The 10813-nt window shown below is 40.0% G+C and overlaps 1 protein-coding gene across 1 annotated transcript; it reads left to right on the top strand.

The window, feature by feature from the left end:
• The first annotated feature begins 2416 nt into the window (after positions 1–2416).
• On the top strand, positions 2417–10131 carry LOC145996384 (uncharacterized). The gene is made up of 3 exons (XM_083132813.1): positions 2417–2550; positions 5198–5411; positions 6458–10131. Exons 1-3 carry the CDS (start codon positions 2505–2507, stop codon positions 9588–9590), a joined length of 3393 nt encoding a protein of 1130 aa, XP_082988939.1. The 5' UTR covers positions 2417–2504; the 3' UTR covers positions 9591–10131.
• The last annotated feature ends 682 nt before the right edge of the window (positions 10132–10813 follow it).

Below are 10813 nucleotides of genomic sequence, written 5' to 3'. Positions count from 1 at the left end.
CTGAAGCAACAAGAGCTAGACTGCAAAGCCAAAGCTGGATTTAACTACAACTGAGACCGTTTAGTAATAGACGAGAATATAAGTACTTGATGCGATTCGTGATTTGGACAAACCTTGCTCCAAAAAACTAAGTTGGCAACAGTAGTACGTACATCTGGACTTCCTCCCACTGCTGGAGGAGGGAAATTCTGTCATCTGCTGAACGCAGAAACGTCAAACTGACCCGAATGTGTGGTTCTTCTTCCCCTTTCCACCTCTTTGCAAATAAACAGAGATGGTTGACAAGGCTCGACTACTATTCACTGGATTTTCGCGGTAACTCTCTCATGAGTGGTAGTTCTTCCTAGGAGTGATTGAAAAAAAATCCAGATGAAAGGCATGCTTTTTTTGGGGGGGGGGGGGTAGGGTGGAGATGATAACGTCTGATGTCCGGTAGAAGGTTATTTACAAGCGCTGATCGAATAACAATTAATAACAGTTTGTGTTAACGAACGAAATATAAGTAATCAAGTACAAACGTACTACAATTATCAAGATGAATTTAACTTGGAATGTTATCATTTTTATCGTCGGAAGTATCAGCACCTTTCTACCGAAAAACAAGGAAACACTATTGTAAGTACGATTGAGCACACCAGTTGGATCCATTTGTACTAGAAGTCACAGAGAAATGTAACATATGAAATTACCTGAGAGGAAATTTTCCCTGCACACTCTGTAATGTTTGCTTTGTTCATTAATGTTGGCACGATATATTCTCGCCAAGCGGACGACGCGGCATCTTCTGATCAACAATTATCAAGTCCCGTGCAGTGAAGCGCACCTTCTGGTTTTTCTCCGAAAATTCGAGGATAAACGTGAGTTTCTCGTAAAGAACCGATTCCTGCACAGTACCATCGTAAACAAGGTTGAAATCTCCCGCCTGCCCGCTTGAAGTGCGTGTGTTTACAATAAGAACCGGCCTCAATCATGGCTGCTCGATCCCACAATGCATCAGTTTGTGACGTAGGTGAAACACACCTATAGAACGGAGCTACATCAAACTAAAAATCTCTGATTGCAGATCCGAATTTTTTTTGTTATAGGACCCGCGTATATTTTATGCCCCAGGCCCCGCACCCACCTAGGGCCTGCCCTGGTTCTGTGGACATAATGAGTAGTTGTCTGTCCCAGAAAATACGAAACAACCAACCATAGGCGGACACAGATTTTTTTTCTGTGAGCAGCACAGGTCATACTCTCTCTCTTAAATTATTCCCATAAATTTCAACGATACTTTGATTACACGGTGATAGTATTAGTAATTTTCTTGTGAAATACAAGTTCTTCTGCGTTTTTTGTACTCGTATTAACAATGAGTACAGAGAGGTATAAACTTGAATTCATTTTCTCAGTCGAAACTGTTACAAACATGGGATTTTTTTACCTACAATGCTCTCGCTTCGTGTCCATCAGTCAAAGTTATTGCCTTGTAACCAACAAGTCCCGGATTCTATTTCCAGTGTCAACTTGTTTAGGGTGTTTAGTAAATCTAGTCCCGATTAATGTATTTGTGCTAAATTTGGCTTTATTCTTTTACTTTCCGGAAAAGGATTGTTTGAACATCTTTTGTTCGTTGTCATGTAACGTTATCGATACCTTTTATAATACTTAGTTAATCCTTTTGGAAGGGGCGCGTGCCTTCGTGCCCCTCCCGCTAAATGCACCAACGCAACCAACTCTATTTTGTGTTCTTTAATTTGAACACAACTCAAATATGTGACTCTTACCATTGAATGGCATGGCCATTGATCAAAGAAGGCTTCTATTGTTTACGTATAAAAAATACATTTTTATTGAATATGAATGTAGGCTACGTCACATGGCGTATAGCAAACTCACTTATTTTGCCCTGTATTCTACGAATTCTTTGCTAAATATATTTCAGCAATTTACCGTAAATAAAATTTAATCAGTCTTGATTTACACGATTGTAACACCTGTCTCTTCAAAATGAATTTGGTTTCTTATATTCGCCAATTCATGATGCTACACGTTATTCATTTTTGTAAATGCGATTATTAAATTAACATTTTATATTTGGGGGATTAAGCATAACGTTCCTCTATTAACTACAATTTCTTAGCTCGCATGTTATCAAGGCATGCAAGAACTAAATACACAGAAAAAGAACCACACAGTACTTCATATCAAGAGAGACGGACTCAAATATATGACTAAATTTACTCTATGTATACCTAGGTAATATTTCTTTCATTAGGACGGAGTATATGTATATTTTAAACTGATATGGCGAGGGATATACTTTATGAAAGTCATAATTTAACTGGAAGTCAAACTGACTTCTTTTCAAAAACACTTCATTTGAATAATACAATTGCATATGGTTGCCTAAATTACTTGCCTGCTTGGTGCTAAATGAGTGTGGTTATAATTCATAGTTAATGAATGTAATAAATTATGTATAAAGACAAATATTAGTTGGATGGAGGCATTTGTGTTTGATGGAGATTGATCAACACCGAGATTTCTCATCCATTACGTTAAAAGGTAAGATTTGCTCTTTGAAAAAGTGTCACGTATTAAGAAACTTTTTTAAATTAAAGCTGGTAGTATATGTCGTTTTTAATACATGATATAATGTTTATTATTATCAATAATTAATAATTTGTTTGCAAATGTAAGTGTGAAGCGTCGGAATGCTTTTTTAATTTCCTTACTAACGGGAACACTACAGAACTGGGGGAAGTAGTTTTGAAATCTGCAAATAATTCGTGTTAATCTTTGCCCCAACATCAGGTGTCATGATAATGCCAATATGTACGGCAGTGTTACAATTCTCTCCCCACAACTGGCGACTTAATGAATTCTAAATACAGACAATTGCGGCAGTGAAAAATCCGATCATAAGTTTAGATATTACAGAACATTTTTCTTCCATTGAATTTATTTCATCTACTACATAACATGGAAGAATGTTCCTTGCACATAGTTAATATTCATGTCATTGTAACATGTCTTAAAAATTACTTCGAAGCATATTAGTAGAGTTAGATTTTTCTACGAAATCATTCTTGCTACAATATAACTGCTGAAGATGGGAAAATCAGTCCTTTATAAATCATAAAAAATGTTTCTGTGAAACTTTGTGTGTAAATTATTAACGACTATTTAAATATAATTACTATGAACTTTGTAATAAAACTGAATATCCATGCAAAAGCTATTTTCTCATGACAAGCTAAATGAGATCAACTTTACCGACTTCACTAATAATAGAACGAGTATTCATTTACAGTATAATTGGATATTCTGTGCAGTGAGAAACTATTGTATGTATTGTAAAATTATCTGATGTAAAACTAAATAGTGATATTATTAGTTTAGCGTTCTATGTAGCGAACTTGACATCAAATAGGGCAACGTGATATTTTCAAAGTATTTTCGACCTCCCAACTCTCTTGCCAAATATAACATGGCGTGATTATAGTTTTCAGAACAAATTAGGTATTGATACATTGAAACTATAAAGGATACTCCAGTACGTCTGGCTCTATATTTTTATCTATGGTTATTTATGTAAGGATATATGAAGTTGTTCCGCCTTGCTTAATTTGATAAATTTATTATAACATTTATAAAGAAAGAAATAGAAAATGTATAAGGTGAAACGTTAAAGGTTGTAAATTAAAGGTTACGTTATGACAAAAAAAAGAGTAGAGTTGATTGTTCCGATAAACGAAATATTATGACGTAATCGAATGAACGCCTATCAAAATTCAGATGATGTTGATATACTATCCTTTATGTAAGAAATTAATGGCGGAAATTTTAAATTTCATATTTATCGATGTACAAATATTTATTAACAGAAAAAGATGTATCAAAACCTTTAGGATTATTTATCAAACTCAACTTACGTAAATACTTCACATTATAATGTAGGTGAAGACATATTTTGTCTTTACAACTTGCTGGTCAGGGTTCGAGAGTACAGACATCGGGTATAAATACGCCGACATTTCATGGCAAAGGGAGTGGTTTCTTGATATCCGCTCCTGCGTGGGTCTGTTACCAAGCCTAGTGTTGAGTCGCTCACACCCCGCAGGAATTTATCTATAACTGAGCAAAGTTCCCTTGAACGATCTCAGTCGGATATTTAAGAAATCCAAGAAGTAATTGCGTTTCTAAATCCAAAAGAAACCGATTTCTGTCTCGCGCTCCTAGTTTCCGCTGTACATAAATGAACTTACCTGAATAAAAACTAGATAAAACTCATATCTTATGGTTCGAGTTTTTCTACTCATCTGAGATGGTTCCAGTGTGGACCGTTGGAGTCCTCATGATGCTGACTACAGGAGCTGTGGGTAATTAACTTAGTTCCTACAACTGCGTGTGTCTGTTAAGATACAGTGTCGAGTCACTCACACCTCGCAGTGGTAACGTAACAAAGTACATTATATCGAATCTTATCTGTAATTCACGTTTTGATTTCCTTCTAATTTATTTCTTATGCGAGAGAAAACTAATCATTTTGTTACATTAACCTAACCTCATTGCAGATATAGTTATGAACGAAGGAATCTTAGTTGATACTGCCACCTGTTCCAAGCCTACAGGTCCATGGCCAGAATTTTATTTCGGGGGGCTCATCCCTTATTAGCAGCCACCATCTAAAGGCGAGAAAGTGGGGAGGGAGTGACTTGAATGTTGAGAACAGTTATAAAAAATAATAAATATGCTCTGCGTGCACAGAATTTCATTTCGGAGGGGGTTCAAAGCGGCAGGCGTAAAAGCTAACGAACATTTGTAGGATTTCGAGCGGGGGGAGAAGCTTCAGTCTCCCGAGTCCTCCCCCTGGCTACATGCCCGCTTTAAAAGTATCTGTACTTATGGTAGCGTCGTCGCCTTGTAATCAAGGAGTTCTGAGTTCGATACCCGGTGGAGTCACATAGTGGTTCGGATCCCACTTTAAACTGTAGGTCCAGTCCCAATTAGCCTTACTGTGCATAAAGTGGACTTTAAACACCACATCAAAATCAAAACCGTTCCTGCAACGTTAACCTCTTACGGAGTGCGAATTAAAATGCTATCAAAGAAGACCCATGACAGAATGTTTTCATAAAAGTTATTTTCATTTTTCAAATTCTGAACACTTATCACATGTACTTAGTCTCTTGACTTTTTACTTTTAAAGGCTCATTCTTCGAGGAAGAAAGTACTTCGCAGGCGAGTCGAAAGAACATCATGGAAAAGCCCGGACCGTGCTGTCACCTGGCGGAAGGATCCGAAAGTAGCTCAACCCCACTGAAGGTTGAAGGAACCGTCGACATTGAGTCCTACGGCTGGGAATCCATCAGTATAAAGAAAGAGGAAATCATAACTTCCGTGACGGATTTTGACATGGAATGGTAAATATATAGGGAGTTGCTGATTGGACCGGAATGTTTTAAGATTTGAAGACCTTTTTCATTCTTGTTGCGATTTCCGTGCGCTGTTGTCCGATCCTGGTGTGCAAGAGGTAAAGGTAACCAAAAGTCAACCTCACTTCCACGTAGTACACTCCGGTAACTTCACTGTTGAACGCCAACGAGGCTCTGGCGCCAGGACCCACAGCCAGCGTAATCCTGTGTGAGGCTTGTGTTGTGTCGTCCATTCATCCACTTCATCTTATCATCATCCATCCCCATCGCCCCGATTAGTCAAAAGAGGAAGAAATGCGACGTTAAATAAACTAAATCAGTCAAATTAATCAACCAACCTTATTTCAGCCCCCTCACCTGCTCTGGTGACAGGGTATTTCGTAACTGTTAGAGCCGCAATGATCCTGTAGTGGTCCTGACTGCCATGTAGGATAGCAGGGATCTCTACCCTGGATGGATGATCACAGTTGAGAATTTTCCCGCCAATGTCCTTCACTCAGCCTCTATGGGTACCTGAGACAACCATTGGGGGTAAATGGGGTCTGAGTTTGGTGCTGATGACATCACTTCCATGTGCCTCCATAGTGAAGAGCTGTAAAGATCACATTTTAAAGTGTATGACCTGACCCGTTTAGCCTATCTGAGCATAAAGTGAACTTAAGGAAATAAATGTGAGATGCTTCTACTGCAAGGTAATTCTAACCCAAGGTCTCTGGTTTCGTAGTGCAGCGCTAACCACTCCGCCTCGGAGTTCGGCAAAAGATGGATAATAAAATAATATATACCAAGCCTACATCAACAAAAAGAGCAAATCTAGTAAGCAAGAAGAGTTTCATCACGCTCTTTAGCAGTGATAAATCAGAATAAGGAGTTGGTTATATCAGCCGATAGATCTGCCCAGGAGATGCCATCTAGCTAGCTCTAAATATGTAACTTGTTTTTAGCGCGCTGCTTGGTTTATTATGTGAGAAGTCTATTTTTCCAAAGAATATCGGTTTAATGCAAAATAATCCTAATTTCTTTCTCTTTCACAGGCTGCACGAGGGGAAATCTTCACAGGATTTAATACCAGGGTGTTCTCCGTTCGCCAACCAATTCCACAGAGACCTGACCGAGATGTGGCACTCTCCAGGAATAGAACAGGCTGCACCTGCTACGGTTCAGAGCGTGCTCTCTAACTGCGGAGAGAATTCCCAGAGCTACCACCTTCTTCACAATAGGCCACCAACTCAACCGCACAGGACATCAACTGACGTGCCTGTAGTACCAGACTTTCGTTCTGCCTTCGACCGCTCTCCTTCACAAGGCATGTTTGGTACCAGCCTCTTGAATGTAAATCCTGAGAGTAGCATTGCAGGCACATTTTCATTCGTTGACCCACGGAATTGTGATATAAATGCAGAAGAATGTCATAGATCAGCGTTTCTGGAAGACTGTCTGCCATGTGACGTCAGCAAAGGGTCTATAAACCACGCAGATGAAGATGAGATTGTGTCGGTGTACAAACCTGCAGGTAAAGTGGCTGCTAATATCTTGGAAACTACCCTCCATCATCCAGATAACTTCCCTTACCCGCAAGCACCAATCAAACTGAATAAAAAATTGGCCAGACATATGGATAGTTCAGGTGGAACCAAGAATAGCAACTATTGCGCCATGAAGGAAAATACTGTGATAAGCAAATCCATGGGAACAACTACTGGCCAGAGCAGCTCAGAAACATTTCCTCATCTGAAGTCCCTACCTGGAAACCAACACCTTAAGAGTGTCTCAATAGACAAGACCAAGGTCAATTACTTTCTGCCGAATCTCGTATGCTTCTCTTCTTCTGAAGCATGTTACATGCCTACCCCCCGAACTCAGTCTTCTGTCTTTGAGTCATGTGCTATCCGTAAGACTATCTCAGTGCAAGCTGAAAATACTCAGACAGTACATCAACAACCTCACATGAGAAATGCGCCTGTGCGCAGATATCAACCGAGTATTGGATTAGAGACCATTAGCCAATCAGAAAAAGCTCCGTTCTCGGATCATAATACCAGCAGTTATCAGTTCCAAATGACGAAGAGAAATAAAATGTACCGCCTTTCCCGTAGCGACAAGTCACAACGAAACGCAAAGGCTAAGATCACAACTGTTCCGGTGTTGGTTTTGAACAACGGGCATCAGATATGCATTTGTCCTGGATGCGGCACAATATTCAACGACAAAACTAGATTTTTCGCACACCCTGCTGTCGTTGATCACAGTAAATTCTGTCCTCTTTGCGGAAGTTCGAGAAGTTCACTTTTACCTCGAATAAATCCTGCCATTCTCCTGCTGACAAGTTTAGCTTCACGTCAGAATGATGCTGACCTTCAAGTATCAGTCCACAACCCTCCACGTGACAAAGTGGGGAACATTTCTAGATACCAGAAAGTTGGTCTCATCAAAACTGCAAACTCCAATAAAGAAGAGACTCAGATAAAGACAGGAGAGAAGAAACCAGACGCTGCTAGTGCGACTGTTGGTAAAACTGTGGTTGATGGCCAACTACGGCCATTGCAAGGGCTTACCACTAATGAAGACTTAGTGGATGAACGAGATACAATCACAAGTAACGAATCGGCTAGTGTAAGCAATGCTCTACTGTTGACAGGACAAGAATTGTCTGGGATATCCTCAACTAGACTTTCTAGAACATCCCTCCTTCCAGGAAATCAAAATTGCACCATTCCGAAAAGCCTGGATGAAACAACCAGCACATTTACTATCAAAGATGGAATGGTAACGACAACCAGAAATGCGTGCGAAAAGGCCTCAGTACCAAATAAATATATCATTAACAGTAACAGGGAAAGTCTCAACGGAATAGAAGACGTTATACGAGGTCAACCAATCGAATGCACTAGAAAGATCATTTCCGTACCTTCCACAATAGGCAGGAAGAGGTTTTTGGGTGTAGTTGCCGAAAAGTCTGATACTCAACGATTCTTTAAAAATATCAGCGAGCTTTCGACGACGAGAAGTATTCTAAATAAGGAGAATAATATTGGGACCAATGCTTTACCAAAGACAGGCACTGTTCGCAGGAATACACGCGTCCAACCAGCAATGAATACGTCAGCGAATCAAGGAAGAGGAGAAGGATCAACTGAAAGCTGCGTAATTCGAGAAATTCGAACTTCAGGGAAGGACATTACTGGGAAGAACTCCGCTTTGAAAGTGATTCTGACAGACAATGATATTGGACGACGTGTGATTGGTTATATTCATGACGAAGCTGGGGATAGTTGTGAAGGCGTTGCATTTGATGGAGCGCCGAAGGAAAGTCAAAGTGTAAAGGTATTCCTGAGTAATGACGATGGAAGGTTGGAAAATGTGGATCAGGGTGGACTTATTATGGATTGCAAAGGAGTTGTCGAGAAGGAAACAGAGCAAAACAAGGAGAATGTTGCGAATTGGAAAGCAATGTTTGTGTCGGAGGGTGTATATGTTTGTCCCATATGCAGGAAACAGTTTCTAAGACGGGGTTCGCTGAAGACGCACATGGAAATACACAAGGGTACAAAGAGGTACGTTTGCGAGGTGTGCGGGAAGATGTTTTCTTTCAGGGGGGCTCTGAGGAGACACTGCTTCGTCCACAGCAAGAGGAGACCGTACACGTGCGACTTCTGCAGCAAGACCTTCGCCGAGAAGGGCAACCTGGCCATCCACATCGCTTTCCACATCGGCCTGAAGCCGTATACTTGCGACGACTGCAAGAAGTCCTTCACGACGAGGGCACACTTTGTCTCGCACTACCGCCAGCACAGCGGGGACAGGCCGTACGTCTGCAGGATATGCAACGGGGCCTTCGTGGACAGCAGTATCCTCGCCCTGCACCTTCGCAAGCACACCGGGGAGACTCCATATCACTGCGGCGTCTGCGGGAAAGGGTTCCCGGTGAAGGGGAGGCTCGACGCGCACGTGGTCGTCCATTCGGGCGTCAAGGCCTTCAGCTGCCACATCTGCGGCTCCAGGTATTCTCGGAAAGAGCACCTCTCGAGGCACGAACGGACGCACCGCGGGGAGAAGGCCTTCCTCTGCTACCACTGCGGGAAAGACTTCTCCAGGAACGAGCACTTGCAGAGACACGAGCGCCTTCACGTGGACCCTCGGAAGAAGAAGTTCCACATCAGTGTCTAGGAACAGACTCTTCATGTAAACTCATGAGACATTTCGTGGTGAAGCACTAACCATGCTTCCAGTATAATGGGTTTCCATATATATGTGTAAATTTATTGTTTATAGAAACTAGTGTTGTATTGTTACAGTTTTGGTTGCGTATTGGACCTGTAGACATTCTCGAATTTCTTGTGTTAAGGTTACAGTGCTTTCAATCACAAAACCACACCCACAATCTTTAATTGCTAACTTTGCAACACGTTTTTCTTCGTTTCTTCTAAGACATTATTTTCTTTTTCTGATCAATTGTTATTTTGCGTAGATATGTAGAATTTCAAAAAAGTACGGAAACGTGAATTAAATTAATTGTAGCTTCCCTAAGGATTTATCAAACAACACACTGTTACCTTAAGTGTATATTTTGCACACAGTAATGTACAAATGTGATGTTCTGTTGCTTCGCTAGTCCGTAAATACTCTGTTCTCTTCCTGTAGTTCTTCTTGAATATGTGTTAGAAATACATGAGTATTTATATACCACATATAAATATATCAAATTGTACATATGAATTCTAAGCTTCAGTGCAATCGAAAACACTCTGTGTACTTGTAATTTTAATACAATTTTGTGGAAGGAAGTTGTATGATAGGTTTTCTTTCTTTTACACTTTTGAAATTTTCTTCTATTCAACATTGATTGAAGGTAATTGTTGAGAATTGTTTGCGTACATTTCCTTTTTTGCTCAATATAGCTTCGTAGTAATATCTTCAACTCGAAGACAAATTATGTAGGGCTTACAATGAAATAAACGTACAGTTAATCATAGATATATTACATGAAGTTGTTTTATTACTTAACTTATGATTTATGTAAAAGTAAGACGAAATGTGTTGGCAAGATAATTTCTCAATTTTAAGTTTCGGAAAATAACTTATTCTCGTTTTATAGTTTCTCGTTATTTCTTATGGTAGATGGTCTAATGAGAATTGTTATGTTAATTATTTAAATTTCAATGTTGTTGTCATGATATATTGTAAGTTTATTGCAATAAATTTACTTCTATTGCAAAAAATGATTTTTTTAGTAATAACTACTTACTTAGAAAACTATCTATACTACGGGACACGAAAATGCAAGCTTCAAGGTCATCCGTCTCTCCGCTCTCTCTTCGTCCCTCTTGCGGCGGCGTTGTCGCATTTGTAGCTTCGTCTTGAAACGAAAGGGTGCAGTTCTTTGGTGTCAG

This window comes from Lepisma saccharinum, chromosome 12 (genome assembly GCF_977018435.1).
Source record: "Lepisma saccharinum chromosome 12, izLepSacc3.1, whole genome shotgun sequence".
NCBI lineage: Eukaryota > Metazoa > Arthropoda > Insecta > Zygentoma > Lepismatidae > Lepisma > Lepisma saccharinum.
This window is presented reverse-complemented; position numbering and strand designations above follow the sequence as displayed.